General features: G+C 40.4%; 1 protein-coding gene across 3 annotated transcripts in view; it reads right to left on the bottom strand.

Annotated features, from left to right (window-relative positions):
- The window catches only part of GRID2 (glutamate ionotropic receptor delta type subunit 2), a 1,616,513-nt gene extending 1,597,958 nt beyond the window's left edge, over window positions 1-18,555 (bottom strand). For all 3 annotated transcript variants that reach the window (XM_051819556.2, XM_051819557.2, XM_002716957.5), the window contains exon 1: window positions 18,418-18,555. In XM_051819556.2, the coding sequence (XP_051675516.1) occupies window positions 18,418-18,505 (88 nt within the window). In that variant the 5' untranslated portion in view covers window positions 18,506-18,555. The remainder of the gene's footprint in view (window positions 1-18,417) is intronic.
- Window positions 18,556-19,770: the final 1,215 nt, after the last annotated feature.

Consider the following 19,770-nt stretch of genomic DNA (forward strand, 5'->3'; position numbering starts at 1 on the left):
GCTTTGTACATTAAATTATGAATCATCCTGTTTCAAAGCAACCTAACAAAAGGGTGTGAGCATTAAGGCATAGTCAACTATCAGAATCAATGAGATCTCATAACATGTTAGCCATGAATTTCATGAAAATTTAGAATGAATTATCTTCAAAGCAACAGTTAACCTTAAATTCAGGTTGTTCAATGCCTAGTTTCAACTTTGATTTATGTGTTGCAGAAAAACCATGGTTGTAAAACTGAATTAACATTTCAGGGACAGCAGGTAAATAGGCAACTCTATCAGATCTCAACCTGGGTCTGCACTTCCTACTGCAAAGCCCATGGCCCTTATTAGAAGTATATTTATTTCAGAACTTCAATCTCCTGAAGTGTGAATGCTGAATTTGGCGGAGTCCACAAGTCCATGTTTTAATTTTATTACGATTTGTGCTTACAATTGATGAAATAGAGAAGATAGAGGAGCAAGTAAATTTGAGGCTTTGATTCACAGTCACAAATTAGCAAAGTAACCAGGGCAAGGCTTGAACCTATAATCAAGCCACCAAATCCAGTGATTATTTTTTATTCTACTCCACACCTCTCTGACTTTACAAAACAAAAATATTTAGTTAGAGCTCTTTAAGCTTACCAATTATCACAGTTTTGATAAGACTCACTTCATTCAAGTTACCCTGCACTGATTTGAAGGTTCATATCTGTTTACTTTGAATTAACAGCTTGATAGCAAGACTACGACATGATGAAGGCCCTCCTCCCCATTAAAGGACTCAACTTCCCATTTGTGGCTGTCACAATTACCAATTCATTAAGAACACAAAATATGAGATGGTAAAACTCAATTCTAATAATTTTATACTTAGTGTTTTTTTACCAAATTAGATATAAATATCCTAATATTTTACAAGCTAAAAACAGACTGAGGGGTCAATTTTGTGGTGTGGTGGGTTAATCTGACACCTGCGACAACAGCATGACATATGGGCACAGGTTCCAGACCCATTGCTCTTCTTCCAATTCAGCTCCCTGCTAATTCACTTGGGAAGGCAACAGAGGATGGCCTAAGTACTTTGGCACCTTCCACCCATGTTGGAGACCCGGATGGAGTTCTAGGTTCCTGGCTTTGGCCCCAAGCCTTGCATCCATTTGAGGAGTGAACCAGAAGATAGAAGCACTTTCTCACACTCTCTCTCTCTCTCCCCCTCTCCCTCTCCCTCTCCCTCTCCCTCTCCCTCCCTCTGTGACTCTGCCTTTCAAATAAATAAAGTAAATGCTTTTAAAAAAGGATTGAGTATTTAGCCTAGTAGTTAAGACGCCTGTGTCCCACACTGGAATACCTGGGTTTGACAATTCCCTCCAACTCCTGACTTCAGCTTCTTGCTAAGGTGGACCCTGGAAGATAGCACCAATGACTCATGTAATTGTATTCCTGCCACCCACATTTGACCTATTTGAACTGGATTTACACACTGGCTCCCAGCTTCAATCTCAGCCCAGTCCCAGGTATGGTAGGCATTTGGAGAGTGAACTAGCAAATGGGAGCTTGCACACTCTCTGTCACTTTCTTGCTCTTTCTCTCAAAAATAAATAAAATTCAAACAAATAAACAACAACAAAAACAGACTTAAAAACCAGAAAGAAAACCAGCAACTGGATCCTCTCCATTCCACTTCTCAGTTCTATCAATGGTTTACACACAGACACACTGCCTCAGTTTCTGCATTATTCTGACTCCCGACTGGTATCTGCACATAAGTCTTCTTATCAGAGACCTCTTACCATGAAGCTAGAGTCTTTGGGGACTAAGAAATCTTTCAAAAAGAGGCATGAAGTTCTAGTAAGATTCCTTCAAGTTTGTTTCTAAACAGAGCCTGTTCCATTCCAGGTCTTGCTTCTCCCAGTCTTGCTAAATTACTTGCCTTTCCTCTAGTTAATTACGTTTGCAGATAGCATACAACTGAAAAGCACAAAATTCTATGAAAATTTATTTATACTCACACATAATTCTATTAATTTACATAAGGGGACTCTATTTGCAATATAAAACTAGAAAAACAATTATGCAAAAGAAACTGAAGTCACTATCTTTTTATTTTACCTTTTTAAAATTTTACCTGTGTAAACACACTTGCGACTATAAATGCACATCAAATAAATTACCAAGGACATGCTTAATGCTGATCACATTCATTTCATAAAAATGTGCACTCACATTAAGAACCAGCAAGAAAGATACACACTTTGGCGTAGGTTAATTCTCCGCCTGCAGCAAAGGCATACCATATGTGCGCCACTTTAAGTCCCAGTTGCTCCACTTCCAATCCAGATCCCTGCTAAAGCGCCTGGGAAAGCTGTGAAAGATGGCCTATGAACTTGTGCCCAGACACCCACATGGGAGACCCAGAAGAAGCTCCTGGCTTCTGGCTTCAGTCTGGCTCAGTCCTAGCTGTTGCAGCCATTTGGGGGAGTAATCAGAAGACGGAAAATCTCTCTCTCTCTTCTTCTCTATGTATCTGCCTTTTAAATAAGTCAATAAATATTTTTAAATATTATTTAGAATTATGAAGAAGTACACATGCAAACTAATAATCATAATTGTCCTACTGTTATACAATTAGTAGTTTCTGGACATAAGCAGATCAAAATATTTTAAATAGTTCACATTTTAAACAGAAAATAATATTTAAGATTATACATGAGAGAAATATTAGGAAAGATAATCAGAAAAATACTGTTAAATTTTTTAGGTCAAAATAGGATCGAAACAGGCAAGGGAACTATTGAGAAAATGATTCTTGGGGTATGACATTTCCCAGTTATGTCAAAATTATTTCAAGTTTAAAATTGAACTCCATTTCTCTTCTCTCAAAACAACTCCCTTTTCATATACTTTTGAATGATATCAGCATACACTCAGTCACTCAAGCCTGTTCTAGACAATGATGCTGGAGTTTCTTCTTTTGCTTTCAGTTCTCAAGAATGATGGACTCACTGGATGCTATCCCTTAGCTCATCTCCTTGGCAAATTCTTCCCCCAATTCCAATTTTCTTCTGCTAGGCACAATCCTTCATCAACACTTCCCTGGAGTACTGCCAAGTTCTTCTAACTGGGATCACACTGACACTACAAAGTTCTTATAACATAAAGCCCAAGTCTCTTCGCTTACATAGTTGGAGAATTGCCAGTGGATCCCACAGGGAACTTCTTAACGTCTAACCTTCTCTCTTGCCACGTCCCCATTTTAACTGTATATTTACTTCCAACAGGAATTTTTTACCACTTCCTTGTGTAGCTATATTATTTTCTAACTCCATGACTTTAACCAAAGTCAACTGAACTTTAAGCATATTTTTTCATTCCAAATTACATGAGTGTAATTGATTCCCACGAAGTGAGAGGTTGGGTAGTTACAACTTAAGAAACTACTTTAAAAGTATAAAGGCAATGGAAACATTGGCATTGGTTTCTGATCCTTCAGGATTGTGTCAAGATACCTGAAAATTAGAAACATAGAGGCAGCACACTGATATGTCATCTCATATTTACAACATATTTTAGAGTTTAATAAGCATGTTTATTTACAGTGGGTTTTTTTCCACATGATAACCAAGCCAAGGTGGGAGGTATTGTTATTATCCCCAGCTAAAATTTAGAAACATAGGCTTTGAAAGCACATAAGGGCTTCTACCTCTGAAGGTGATAGTTTATAACTATCTGTGGTCTCCTACTTACTATACTAGTTCTGTGAAATTTAAACAAATAAAATATCATTTCTAACTTCCCCAAAACAGGTCTCCCTTTTGCACGCTAGTATTATTTTTCTCTACTTTGTCTAGGCAAGGAAGTGCAAGAGATACAATCTAAATCGGAGTAAAAATGAAAGGAGTAAAAATGAAAGGTAATTATTTTCCCAAGGGGCAGCTTCTAGGTCATACAGCAAACGTAGGCACTTAGTAGTTCAAAGGTTCACCTCATGAAACTCATTGGCTGCAAAAAGCTCTTTTTCTGCTCATCATTGCAGTATGTAATATCTTAGTTCATAATGAACTGAAGTATACTTACTATTAAAATATTGAAAGGACAATTAGGCAGATTAAACTCATTCTCAATGACTAAAAACCAAGACTAAAAAGTCACATGTTAGGAGTGTCTCCAAGGATACTTTGTAAAGAATTGCTCATACTTTTTTCCATCATTTTATAATTTATTCACTTATTTATATGATGGGAATAGATTTTATGTATTTCATACCTATAGTTTTAAGAACATGATATTTCCCACTCTCCTTCCTCCTTCCCTATTTTTCTTTAAATGTCTTTGATGACATACACTCAATTTACTTTATAATCACAAACTTTTCACCCACTAAATAAAGAACTCAACAAGTAGTAAGTGGAAAAACCACTTTTCCTTGGAACATAGACAAGGTTTATAAACAATAATCAAATCTCAAGATGTCAATTTCATTCATATATTTTCTTGTACTCTATATGTTAGTTGCCACAAATCAAAGAAAACATTATCTTTTGGGGATGTCTTATATTTTTTTAACATTCTGCCACATTCAGCTCAAATGTAGTCATTATATATACATATATATGTACATATGCATATATATACACATACATATATAAATACACACATAGACACTATTTTTTTTCTTCAGAGATATTAATACCACAGAGTTAGAGATTCATGACAATGGCCATAATGTGCAGAAAGAGGGGTATATTGTCATGGTATCATTATATATATGGTATTATTCAGTGAAGCAGTATTTATAAGTATTTACCAAATGACAGAACAACTTTCCTTCCCAAGGGAAACATGACAGGTGTTAGCATAATGGCAAAATAAATATATATACATTATACATTTCAAATGTGCACTATGAAACATTCAAAACAGGAAACATTCCAAAATACTTCTCTCAAGATTGAACTGTCTGGTCTTCCTGTAATTTTTTCCCTCTTCTCTCTCATACGATCTAAGAGTATCCCCTACCTATACCAAAGGGGAAACAAAGATTCAAAGACACACTCCTAAACAACAGAGAAAAAATTCTGCTTTTTGAATCCATCACAAGGACCCCACGCTTGAACAGAGACTTATGAGTTGTTCTCTGATGTCCCATTTTATGATCCTGGCATATTGTAGGCACCCCTGTCCCCTCTAAAGAGGGTTGAAGACTGAGTCACTCTGTGTGCTACAAGGACCTAAAAGAAAAAGCTCATTCCCCAGCCAAGATAAAACTGACCTAAACTAGCAGACTTCTCTGTGTGCCACAGCAACAGCAGCCATACCTTCATTTATTTAAAGGGGTGAGAGTCGGGTGGACATGCAGTCAACACCCATGAAACGGCCAGCCGGCGGCTTACAAGTAAAACAGGATCAGGGATGTTGAAGTCGGGGACCTCCCCTTGATCACACCACTTTCCCCTATTCCCTTTCTTCCCACTAATTAGTCACCAACCAGAGTTTTACATTTATCTTTGCTACGTGTTTCACAGTTCTTTTTGAAAAGTGCAATTATAAATTCTTCTTCATGATCTATCAGCAAGCATGAGCTGGAGGCTAACTGGGAATATACAATGTGAATTCTCGGTACCTAATATGTATTGATAGGCATGTCAATCCAGCAGTTTATACATAGTTACGTAAAGTGTTTAAGTAGTATTGATAAAATCTGTATTTTTTTCCAGTAAAACAATCACCATAGGCATCACATGGGGACCTGGGCGAATCCCTGGGGCCCTGGCTGTCAGCAGCATCTCCCCTGTAGGGCACTCTTGTCCCAGTAATAAGATGCTGCATTGTGTTTCCAGCGCCTGCCACTCACTCAGCCTATTCCTCTTTGTGGGTCTCAAAGCTTCGCATACTTTAGGAGTCCAGCAGCCAAGAGAAAATGCTTCTTCAGTATCTGGGCAATATTTGGAGAAAATAAAATATTTTCCTTCTCAGCAAGCCTGTGAAGATGAGTATTCCGGGACTGATTTTCCGGTTTATAGATGATCTGAAACCCTTTGCGCCTTCTTCCCTTGCTTTTGGCCATTTCACTGCTCATTAGCATTGCCACTGAAGGGTGGACAGGGAAAATAAAAAGAAAGTATCAAAGCAGCCAGTTTTGCCATTTAGTAACTGTTTATCAACCACAACAAGAACTCTTGTGGCGAAAAACATCAGAACTGGCCAGTTAGTTTTTGAACTATCTGTTATTTCCAATGTTTATCCCGGCTCAAAGACACCTACGGAATTACAAGTTGATATAAATATGTTTTCCAAAACCACTTAGGTCACTTGTGAAGGAATCTCGTTTTACTTCACCTTTGCTGCAGGGTAAGTTCTCTCCTTTTGTTTGCTACAGTATAAAACTGCCATTTTCATTGATGTTTTTTGTACATACAAAGTACAGATTAGTAATATGAAACAGCTGTGTCCTGTTAACTTCAAAAGTAAGGCAAATAAGGAAATGTAACTTAAGTTCCCCATATTCAAGAGATCGTGTTTAGTGGACTATCTGATCCATGGCATTAAATTTAGAAAGACCTTATTTATTTTATCAATTACAGAAACAGTAGATCTTAAAGCCTCCCCCTCCCTTAGCATCAAAACAACTGACATCTATTTAAAAAAAAAAAAAAAAGAGGAAAAGAGGCAAATGATAGATCCTCTCCCTGAGCTCTGACTTTGGCGAGATTGTATTGACTTTGTAGCCTATAGTTACAATAAGGTGAATGATTAACTGTCAGGAAGCTGAGGAAAGAGATTTCATTATAGATGAAGACCATCTGTAAGGGATAACCTCCTCATCTATTTATAAGTTTTTTTCTGAAATATGTTTGCTTTATGGCACCTTCAGGCTTCAATAAATGCCACACAGATGGCATGACTGAAATATTACACTCTTTAGAGCCATTGTAGGACACAGACATCCAGGGATGACTGGAGTCCTGAACTGCTGAATGTCCTACCATCAGCTTTCTAACATTACAACATTTTCTCAGATGGCAGATACACCTGAACGTTCTAAAAGTTTAAAATTCATTGTTTTTTTTTAAGCATTTTGGGATTCCACTGAGCACATAACATGCCTGAATAAACATTTGTTGATCCCCCACATTCACGTTCTAATTTACATGAAACCTTAAGTATACATGTTCTACAAATGAATATGAGGATGCAGACTGCAATTTCACAACTTGAAAGTGATGAATGATATGGCATGTCCAAACCTCACCATTACCTCATCACAGCAAATAAAATACAAACCCACTGAAGTCTATGTGTGAGGCATGACCCACGTGAATGAAGTGTTTAAAAAAAAATGGACAGGCTGGAGTTGTACAGGGGGTTAAGCTGCTGCTTTTGAAAAGATATCTCTCATGAGAATGCCAGTTCAAGTCCAATCTTATTTCCTGCTAAGGAACCTAGCAGGACAGCAGATAATGGCTCAAGTGCTTGGGTTCCTGTCACATACGTGGGAGGCCAAGATAAACTTCCTGGCTCCTGGCTTTGGCTTGTCTTACCTCTCTGCCTGTTACACTACCTGGGGAGTAAAACCAGTGGAGGGAAGCTTGCTCTGCCTCTCTCCCTTGCAATCTGACTTATTTATTTATTTGAAAGGCAAAGCAATCTAGTTTGAAAAAAATTCATAGAAAATGTGGAATTTAAATATATATATATATATATTTTGACAGAGTTAGAGAGACAGACAGAGAGAAAGGTCTTCCTTTCTGTTGGTTCACCCTCCAAATGGCCAAAAAGGCCAGTGCACTGCGCCAATCCAAAGCCAGGAGCTTCCTCCTGGTCTCCCATGCGGGTGCAGGGCTCAAGCACTTGGGTGGACTGGAAGAGGAGCAACCCGGACAGAATCCGGCACCCCAACGGGGACTAAAACCAGGGGTGCCAGTGCCACAGGCGGAGGATTAGCCAAGTGAGCCGCGGTGCCAGCCTAAATATATTTTTTAAAAAGCTGAAAATCAATTTTGCTAAAATAAATGCAAAATGATTCTCATACAAGTCATGCCTCCTTGGGCAATACTGAGAATTGTTGGTAAATGTAGAAAGAAAATTCAATGATCTCTTATTTTCCTTTCACAAAAGCAGCAAAGAATACATCTAGACTCTACCTAGCAACATAGCAATTGCTGCTATATCACTAATATAATTTTGTACATTGTCAGATTGTACAGATTATCAGAAAGAAGAATCAGTCTTCTAGGTCTCAATTCACCTTACACTACCTGCAACAAAATAAACAGAACAGTTCTCTCACCCTACTTCAGCTCCAAAATAGTACCTGGTCTTTGGCGTTTAAGATACGAAGTCCATTTAAACTGTGTTATAAATAAATAAATAAATACTCCGTTGTTGATGGAACCTTACATTGGAATGATATTCATGCTAAGTATACTAAGCATTTCAACCAATTTTAGATGCTCATTCTGAAATTCGGATTTAAATTTACTGAGGGTTCTTTCAAATGACTGTACTTCACCACCCCAAGAAGTTAAGAGCTAGTAAGTTGAAAATATCTTGCTCTTCTGTAGTATATTAATTGTGTTCTTAGGCGCCAACCTTAACATAGTATATTTTTTGTCAATCATTGCTGTTCCTGAACCACAAGATCCTATCCTCTCTCTATTCATGTATTACATGTTCACACATCGACTAAAAGATGTAATCAAGCAGAAACGACCATACAACATCCATATGACATTGTTTCCAAATGACAAATGCTTCTAGAGAAAAGACAGCAGTGTAAATAATGAAACAGGCAAAACATAATTCTGTATTCTTATTTTAATGCAGCTATTCTTATCTTGGGTGCAAAGTCAACAAAATTTACACAATTTGTGGATTTTTTAATATACCAATGAAACAACTAAGATTTACTTTCAAAATGCCAAATTTTGATATTTGAAAATTTAGAACAGTTCCTTTCCCTATTTTCACCTATGACTGAAGATCTGTCAGTTATAACATAAGTGAAAGATCCAAAGGAAATATTTACAAGTACCAGTGGAAATAAATATTAAATAAATTTCTTTCATTTATTTAACTTCTATGCTGCGATGATACACATTGCTTTGTACAATAATGATTTTAAACAAATCAACTGCATAACAATATTGATGTGGAAGAAAACCCATAATCAGCTCAAATATGTCTATTACACCAAGAGGATTTTATGTAATTCTATAATCTCAAAAACTAAATATTTTATTTGTAAAGGTATAGCAATAATCAAAATGTAACCCACTCATTGTTTCAGGTAAGAAATTTCTACTAAATTTGCACAGTAATCTGGGAAACCAAATGAAACAAAAATGAAGAACTAATAAAAGTTTGATTCAGAAGGGACATCTAACCTGCTTTCTCAGCCCAATTACAGTGTCTGTGCCCCAGTACTACTTGATCCAAGATTTAAAAAACACTCTCCTCGCTGTTTGAACACTTCCTATCCTAAAGTTGGAAATCAGGTAAGATTGAAGGAAAAAAAAGGATTTATTTGAAATCCTGTTACTGATAATTCTTCCATGCATGAAGTTTTTAAGAATTACCACGTGTATTCCAACTAACATATTTAAAAAGAAATCCCCCTGTTTTCTTCATTTCTCCAGCTCTCTTTCTCCCTTATGGCAAAATTCATGGGATTCCTCACGTCCTATTACAGTTTTGAATCCTCTCCAGTCAGCAGTTTGTCGTTTGCAATGCACTAAAAGCACTGGTGTCAGTCATCCTTGTCAACATTGTCAAATGCAGTGGTCCCGGCTCAGTGTTCATATGGAACCATGTGACAGAGCTCCTCGCTTTCTCTTCCTAGAAATACTTCACTCCCGTTTCTTCCAGAACACCACATGTCCTGGTTTTCCTTCTCACAGGCCACTCATCATTCCCTGTTCTTAGATCCCCTTCCTCTTTCTGAATTCTAAATTTCGGAATGTCCCAATGCCTACACTTGGAGCTCTTCGCTTGCTTCTTCAATTCAGTGTAAGACTGTATTTACAATGGTAAACTTGTAGACTATATTTACTGAAAACAGTGATCCCAACTCCCAAACTCATCCCAAAATTACATTCATGTAATCAACTGCCAATTTAAATTCTCAAATTTGTTATCTAATGGAAGTACACAGAATTCAACAAATGCAAGTTTGATTTCTACCTAGAACTTGCTCACTTCCCCATATTCCCAGTGAGAGTTAATAATAATACATTTCACTTAATTGCTCGGGTAAAACACTTTGGAAGCCTCTTTACTTCCTCTGGATTTCTCTCATCTGAATATTCCATCTAAAATCCCTTTCTTCTATATTCAAATTATTTACCCAGTCTGACAATTGCCCTCCCAGTTCAGTTACCAACTCAGTCTAATTCATAACTGCCAAATTGTATTTCTGGTTCATCCAGTCCACCCAGAGAAAGTTATTTTTCTAAAACACAAACTACTTAATATCCTGTCCTTGATCTTGGCCCACATACACCTAGAAGATCTAAATACCTTACTATGACCTGTAAGTCCCTACAGGATCTGCCCTAATTGCCTCTCAGACCTCATTTCTTTCCATTTCCTGCTTTTCTCACTAAACTACAGCCAAACTGGCTTCCAAGATGGTCCTTAAGCAAATGAGGTGCATTCTTTAGTGTCCTGTTTCATGGTCATTACCCTTGCCATACCCCCTGCGTGAAACCCTTCATCAGACATCCACATAGCTCAATCCCTGTCTTTGAATCAACCCTTTTCATGAGGGATCACCTCCTCAGAGAGGTCGGAAGAGCCCACCCTAGTGAGAACAACATACTTTATTACCCACCATTTCCTTACTTTTCTTCATAGCTTTTATGATCACCTTACATCATGTCATCTGTGTTTACCTAGTTGTCTCCTCCATGAAAACGTACACAGCTTGCTTGCTCAACATATGATTCTAGGCACTTAAAGCCATAGAGAGATTTAGAATAAGTATTTGCTGAGTGAAAGAATACTTTTCCAGTTGACACACATACTGCATGTCGATAACAATACTTGTATTGCCTTGTAAATTAAGGAATCTTAACTCCTAAAATTGTAATGATCTCGTTACAGAAGCAAATACCTTATTTAAGATTACAAAAGACAACTCAGGTACTCAAAGCAACAAAGTAACATTTTAAAAATACTATTTTTGTATGAAAAGCATGAGAATTGCTATTATCTATTTAAATGCTTGTGTGTGTGTGTGTGTGTGTGTGTGTGTTTCCCCTGGATAAATATATTTGTTATTTCAGGACTGGACTAACAAGTGATTTAAGAATTGTTAACATGTGGGCAAGAGTCGGTGCTTAGGTTAGTTAGGTGTTCACCCCTGGACTTCTCTCTACTCAGGGGCTTTCAGTGGGCCAACCCAGCCTCAGCATCACATCAACTACCACCTGATGGACAATAATAGAGCAAAAGCAACAAAACCTGCAGCAAGAGTCCAAGACAATGAAGAACTATGAATTGGTTGTTTATGTCATATTCTATACATGTTGAGCGGTGTCAAGCATATGCTAACATTCCCTGTGTACTTCCAGTTTGTAAAGTCCAAAGATTAATGAAAACATAAGATTTCTCATCTCTGTAGTTAGCCTTACTTGGGACTAGTTTTATGCTGTGTGATGAGTCACCATGCATAATAGCTTAGTATTAATACTAGACAAAACATAAACCATCTAAAACTGGAAACAGATAAACCCAGTTCTCACAATTTGATATTGAGGTTATTTAGAGTATATGATGATCAAAGATATTATTCATAATTTGTTTCAACCAAAAATAAGCTTCATTCTAAGGGGTCCTTAATGTAACAGATATCAGTTTCTCTGATATTTTGATTTTTATAATTCTTTCTAAATTATCTTGTAAATATAACGAACCACTTGAATGAATCTCATCTCCAAATTTGATATTTCTCATATTCCTCAAACATTAGTTTCTTCATTGTAGTTCATAAAATCTCTTTTTTAAAATATTATTTATTTGAAAGGCAGAGTTACACAGAAAGAGAAGGAAAGGCAGAGAGCGAGGGCTTCCTTCTGCTGGTTCACTCCCCAAATGGCCGCAACGGCCAGAGCTGCGCCGATCTGAAACCAGGAGCCAGGAGCTTCCTCCAGGTCTCCATGTGGGTGCAGGGGTCCAAGGACTTAGGCCATCTCCTACTGCTTGCCTAGGCCATAGCAGAGAGCCAGATCGGAAGTGGAGTAGCTGGGACTTGAACCGGTGCCCATATGGGATGCCAGCACTGCAGGTGGCAGCTTTACCCACTACGCCACAGCCTTGGCCCCTCATAAAATCTTAAATTTTAAATGAAAATTAGTCTGAAACTTGTGTTAGGAAAAAATATGTGGACTAAGGAAATTCCATCACTTTCTAATATTGCTCAGATAGCTACTTATAAAATTCAGATTTAGTCTCAAAACTTCTATATTATAATTTAGCATACATGCTATTATATTCTGAAATTCTCCATTTTCAACTCATAGGAAATTTGTCTACACCCAAATATTGAACTCACTAATTAAATGACCAGAATCTGCAGACATCCCTAACAATCAGTTACAAAATAACTTCAGTATTTTTCTGCATCCCTTATACATCCCAGATCATTTAATTGTACTTTGAATTTTAATAACATTATTCCAATTAATTAATATTGGTAGAGGCATAACAGAAGGCAAATTATTATTTAAGGTTGCACAGAATGTGGGATCTTTCCAACTTTCAAAGTTATCAGATTGAAATTCAACCTATATTTCACCCTTATTGTTAAAATTTGATGCTAGAAGAAGAGTGCTTCTTCAAAGTAATTAAAGTAACATAGAAATCACTAAATGAGAACAGACATTGGTTTACATGGCCAACAAGCCCATGGTTCTAGTACTGGTGGTAGTAGTTGTAGGTCAGCAGAGGCTAGACACAATCCCTAAAACTTAAAATTAACCAGGCAAAAACTATCAGAGAACATGTGATCATTCACAAAATTCCATGGTCGACATTATTTTTAGATATAGCTTTGTGTTGATGTACATGTTTTCTTCCAAAGCTGTTTATGTTTCATGTCCCAAACATCAATCATTTTGGAACCTCAGGCATTCCATAATTTGCAGACTTACTGCAGTTAGAAACTACTTAACCAAACAACTTTATTCACTAATGTCTGCTTGCATGAGCAAACATCTTCTTCCCAGTGCCTTAGTTTTTGTTTTGTTTTTTTTTTTTCACAGAGAATAAATATTACTACATGAATATATTGCTGAGGCCAGTGCTGTGGCACAGGTTAATCCTCCGCCTGTGGTGCCAGCATCCCATAAGGGCCCTGGTTCAAATCCCGGCTGCCCTCTCTCCACTAGGGCCTGGGAAAGCAGAAGACGGCCCAAGTGCTTGGGCTCCTGCACGTGCATGGGAGACCCAGAAGCAGCTCCTGGCTCCTGGCTTCAAATTGGCACAATTCTGGCCATTGTGCCCATTTGGTCAGTGAACCAGCAAATGGAAGACCTTTCTCTCTGTCTCTCCCTCTCCCTGTCTATAACCCTACTTCTCAAATAAATAAATTTTTTTTAAAAAAATATATTGTTGTTGTTATTTTAAGTTTGTGAAAAAACACTTATATTGCTGGGTGTAGCACTCTAACCTAGCTGGAATTTATCAAGTGTTGACCTGTTCTAAAATTAATTCTTACAAGAATAAGAGAAAAGGATTAGATTCACTTTCCTTGTTTGAAAATAAAAACCTGTATCTTAAAGAATTACAAACCTCAGTAAGTAGCATCTTTTTTTCTGAGAACTTAAAAAAAATATATTTCACGTGGTTTTCAATGAGGACTACAAAGGAACAAAGAGCTCAGAATGTAGTGACCCCTAATGGCAAAGATATCTTTATAGGTCATAAATGTATTTTCTGATAAACATTACATATGTAGTAACTCTCTAGACATTGCTGTTCACCAATATGTTGTATATACTAGAAAATGATGATCCAATAGAAATATGAATACATTACTTCCAAAAATAAAGTAATATATGCATTTGAAGGAAAAAAGAAAACTAGATTTAAAAGTATGATCTTAAAATTATAATATCCCTTTAAGATAAGATTACAGTATGATAATACTTGCTTTAGCAATCAGAAATGAATGAAAAGGATCTTCCACTGTGCCGAAACATTTCAACTGATTTTCATTTTTGGATACGTCAAAACTGAATCACCTCAATTTTTATTCACATTTGAATTTAAATTTATGGTAGATATTTAGTGTGTGTACATTTCACTTGGAACAGAAAGTAAAGGTCCTTAGTGTAATGGCTTATTAGTCATGTCATAGTTGATATCCTTGATTAATACAAGATTGTCTAACTTAATGCACACCTGAATTGTGCTTCAAATATCTATATTAATGATACAGAGAAGAATAATAGCAATGTACGTGTACTAGTACTTTTGAGAAGTTTATATATCAGTTATCCAGAACTACTGTTGGGGTAATAAGTAATTGATACATCTTAACAAGTGCAAACCCCTTGAAGAGCCCCAAGGGCTGTCATTAACCAATGCAAGTCATGTAAGGAGTTGAAAAAAAAAACAGCATTTTGGTCTAAGAGATACTGCATCTCCTGGAAGTGTTTACATTTGTATTTGATAAAATATTTCTCAGCACAGAAGTCTTTAAAACACACTTTAAATTGACCTGCTATTACTCTTTGTAATGCGTTGACACATTCTTTCAACATTGTGCTTTAAGTTTCACAGACTCAGGATCAAAAAATTTTGTGAATTGTCTCAGGTGTCTCAAACATAATGTCATAGCTGATGATTAGGATCTCAGAGGATAAGTATCATCTGCTTATGAGAAAATCATGAATAAATGCTTCTTTACTACTCTGTTGACATAAGGCATTTTACTATGACTGATAACAACCAAAGTGTGCTAGTGGCGTGTGTAATCTATGAGTAGGTATAGTATTTGAGTGCTCCCTTGTAGAGATACATAACTGAAGACAACTAATTTACAGATCAGTTCTGTGAGCACAGCAACCAGATAAGGAAATGAGCATGTATTAAACTGTTAAAACATGAGATCTTCTATATTAGATATGAGGTAAAACACAAACTGTGCAGTTGACTGGAAATGCCACCTAATCCCTGCTTAATTAAAGCAGGGCTCTAAACTCCTGTTGTGTTTAGGGAGTAAAGAGTGTGGGACGACTGATGTATGAAGAAAACAGCAGTCAGCGTGGCTAATCTCAAAGACTTTGGAGCTTTCTAGCTACATAAATCAGAGCGACTTCTGAATAGCCTCATAAAACACAATATCATTGCCATTCCACTCACGACTTTTTGGTTCTTCCTACAGCATGCAGATCATTAGGAAACTTCTAAGCAATCAAGTAATGTGGGTCTGATGAAATTACTCAATCAATGCACAGGCTCAAAGTAGAAGCATAATTCAAAATTGCATACTCTTTATATGTCAAAAGATTCTTTTATTGGGGCCCACTAGAGGTTATTCATTCCTAAATATTCTACTTGCATGTACCTGTGTGCGCCGAGGTACTAAGCAAGTATCAAGTATCTTCAATATGATTTAACAGAAACTCAACACAGTTGTAATACTATACAGTTTTTGACTGAAACACATTTTCATTTCTATCATAATGGGTTGATCATTATAATATATCCCATCCTTGTAGAGAACGAATGGATTTAATAAACCATATGAGCTTAAAATATGTAATTGACTTTATTAAACTACCTGCATGAAGCAAAAACAGTAGCAAGGAGAAATTTTTCACATATATAATCTGGTTGAATACTAAGAGGATTCAATATTTAAAGAACCTATTAGAGCAATGTCTTTTTATCTTTCCAGTTTTCCTGAACCACGTATTGCAGCTACTTTCTGCTTGAACACATCACATGGGGCTGGGAAAGCCTTTCATTCCTGCGTATCTCCTTCTGTCTCTACATTTGAAATGCTCCCTCCTCTCCCTTCACCTTCATCACTTTCATCCCTCTGTCCTAACACATTCTCCTATAAGCATATTTACATAAAAGTAATCACATCCTTAGAGAATGTAATTCTCTTTTCCAAGCCACCTAGTAAACTGCATGTGACCTGGTGCCTTGCAATTTTAACACGGATATACAGTTTTGAATATGTCATGCTGACAGTGGGGGTGGACACAGAATGGGCTTTTAACCCCTGAAATGTGCAAAAACCGGTTTTTTTTAGATTTAGGAGTAAACATTTTTAAGTATGTTAATCAAAGGTATGAATCTTTTGAAACAATCAATTTGCCAATTTTATGGTCCCATTAGGTAGTCTCTAAGATACATTTTTTAAAAAATGTACAAATTGCACTCAAGTAAAATTCATTCTGAGAACTACTTCTTTTAGCAGGATATACATAGTTAATGCATACAAGCAGCTTTCTAAAAAATCTGTAATTTGTACACACTTTTTTTAAATCTAGTTATAAATAAGTAAGCCATGTCACACTAACAAACAACAGTATGGAAAGAAAAAATACAACAGTTGTTTTCTATTTAGAAACAAATGCTCAGACTGCATTGCAAAATAGTATTCAGCTGCCGAAGGCTAGCAAGAGCTGTAGGTGTGTGGAAATAGTGTATGTATCCTGTAAACCACAGAGTAATCAATTAAGCAAGCATTTATCCAGGAGACTCCCCTCCTGAGGAAGGAGAAGTGTAAGGCAGAAACCCCTACTCATAAAATGAATATTAAAGTATGAGCATTGCATATCTGCATGCCCACTCCAGTCATTTACAACAAGACATAACCGTATGTCATTTCTTTAAGCGAAGCATAGTTCATTTCCGAACTCTATCAGAACATCACTGAACCCCTCCACGAGACCATCATTTCTCCCTGAAAAGTTCTCAACCCACAAGCACTGCCAGCCTCCAAGCAAAACAGGATCCAGCCGGCGAGCCTCCTAGTGCATAATTTACTTAAGGCACCAGTGCAAGGTTTTCTGAATCCTGACCTCATTATCCCTTGCACAGAGACATATACAGTTCTATTGATAGGAATGACAGAGATGGCAGACATGTTTACAAAGAGCCTCTGAGTCCGAGTCAGGGAGCCCCAAGGAGCGGAGGGGCAGGCCACTGTGGGCCAGCACATTACACAGAAGCCCCGGGCTTGGAGGGCACATCCGCCACCTGCAGCAGGGTCCCCTTCCAGGCGCGTGTGTGTGGAGCTGCGCAGTGGAGGGGCAGGGGACGGAGAGGGGAGAAGCTGTGACCCATCTGTCGCTTCGATTTACACAACGCCGAGCCTTGTGGACAGACAAAAGTCCCATGCCCAGAAAAAAATTTCCCCAACAGGGGCTTTTCTGCAGCCCCGCCAGCGAAGCTTGCTAGCCCACGGATGAGAATTTCCATGAAGGAAATGGTCGCATTAACGCACCAGGGCTGCGAGAACCGGGCTGCGCTCAGCTCTGGCGGATTAGCAAGTGAGAAGAGTTGGAGCCCGAAGCCGCGAGCGCCGTGCATGATAATGACGCGCGGCCCCCGCCCGCCCCCGCCGCGGTCGGTCCCGGCACCGTCTGGTGGCCAATAGGTGGGGCCACGAGCAGCCCCGAGCGGGCTCGGCCGGCCTCCCCCGAACCCCGGGGCTGCCACGGCCGGAGCCCCAGCGGCAACTCGGAGTGGACTGCGGGCTTCAGGCGAGGCGGCCCCGGGGAGAGCGGCCTGCGCGCGTGTGCCGAGCGCCCGGGGGGCCGGTTTGCCGGCGCGCCAGGCCCGGGGAGCGCGCGCGAGCGAGAGAGCGAGCGAGCGAGGCGGCCAGGCGGCGAGGCGCGCGGCTCCCAGTCCTGGGCCACGCCGCCGCCAGCCCCTCCCGCCACCGTCGCGGCGCGAGGACCGCAAAGCCGGCGGGAGAGGGCGGCTGGGGGCGCCCCCCAGCACCGTCGCCCTGGGCTGCGGCGGACTCAGCCGCCTCACGTTGCAAAACCACCTGTTCGCTCGGAAGGCAGCGCCCCCCGCCCCCTACCCCCGTGCCGTTCGCCTCGCAGGTGACACCTTTCCTGCTCCCCCTCAGATCTTTTTTTTTTTTTTTTTTAAATGGAGCAAATGCACATCCGGGAGAAAATATGGAAGGTAGAGTCAATTAAACTTCCTCTCCCCACACACTCGGAATCCCCCGCACTCCCCTGCACGCACCATGAGGGAAACTCGAGACCCCCACGCGTGCAGCCCTCTCCAGGAGCCACCGCGAGGCAGCAGCCCGCGTCCGGGTTCGAGCCTGCACCTCCCTCCCGAGCACGGAGCGAGCGTGGGGCAGGGGAGCGGGCAGGGGCGCTGCGCGGGCGCCGAGGGGCACGCGAGGGGCGAGAGCTCCGCGGGCGTGGGCGAGCGACGCCAGCCCTTTCTTACCGATGTGAATGATCGAATCCGCAGTCGCCGCGTCCCAGGTTCGAGACCCCCAGAGCGACAAAACCAACAGCAAGGGGAAAACTTCCATCTCCTCCTATGCCGATTCCCTTGGAGAACGGGGTTTTTCCTTCCAGTATTTTTTGTTTTTGTTCTTTTGTAAAAACCAGTCCAAAGAGTTTGAGGTCACGATAGAGTTGAGTGCAGCTCTTTTATTTATTTTTTTTTTCCTCCTAAATTCCTATTGCCAGAGCAAAAGCCTTTGGATCGTCGCTGGAGAGGGCTGGGGGAAACGAAAGCGCCCAGCCTGAAGAAGCCTCCTTCGCAAAGCCGTGTCACTTGGAGGGGAATTTTGGCATCGCCAGAGTTGTTTGCAGTTTGGCTTTGTAAAAACGTATCCAGCCTTGGCTGCTTTCGGGCCGGGGGAGAGGCTGGAGCTCAGACCATCCCCATAGCTGCGCGGGGGCCGCGGGTCTCGGGTCCCAGCTCCGCCGCAACTTCCAACAGCCCACCCCCCCTCCCACGCCGGATGTGCCCCCTCCCCGCCCCCTCCCCCAGCCAAAAAGCCCCCCCGCCCCCCGCCCCCGTGGCCCGCAGAGAATCACTCGTCTTCGCCGCCAAAAATCTGGAGTGGAAAGGAGCGATTAGGAGATTCCGAGCGGAGCAGCCAGATTCCAGCGGGGACGGGGGGGAGCCCTCTCCGAGAGGGGTAGAAAAAGTGAACTTCAAGGTAATGCAGATAGTAATGCAGAGAAAATCCCGTTCCTGCGCGAGGCGGGGAGCGGAGCGTGGCGAGGCGGGCCCGGGGAGCCGGTTCGCTGGGGCGCGGTGGCGGGGGAGTTGCGCCGGGCGCGAGCAGCCGGGGCCAGGCCGGCGGAGGGAAGCCGCCGCGGGCTGCAGGATGCTTTCGCCTGGCGGGATGCAGGAAGCAGCGAGCGAGCCTGGCAGCTTCAGCACCAGCCCCACGTTGCCTAGAAATGGATCACCTAGGAGAAGGAGCGAGCCCGCGAGAGCGGTGCTGTCAGGCGGAGGGAGAGGGGGAAACCGAGAGAGGAAGAGCTTCTCTCTAATAACCACCTCCTCCCCCTATCTGCAATACAAGGGAGAAACAAAATAGTGCTCTCATTTCCCTTGGAATCTTCAACCGGGACTGAGAAAAAGGCAGGACCTTAAGAGAAAAGACGCTGGAGCCTCCCCCCACCCCCTTTTTCTTTGAGGAGGTTAAAAGCAACCTAAAAAAGCCACCCCACTTATTTAACCTTGCTGTTCTCCAACAGGTATCAGACTTTTTCTAGTTTTTGCCTGGAATTAGTCACATTAGTTGAAAACAAATTAGGGACACCTGGTCACTTAGGG

This window comes from Oryctolagus cuniculus, chromosome 8 (assembly GCF_964237555.1).
Source record: "Oryctolagus cuniculus chromosome 8, mOryCun1.1, whole genome shotgun sequence".
In the NCBI taxonomy this organism is placed as follows: Eukaryota; Metazoa; Chordata; class Mammalia; order Lagomorpha; family Leporidae; genus Oryctolagus; species Oryctolagus cuniculus.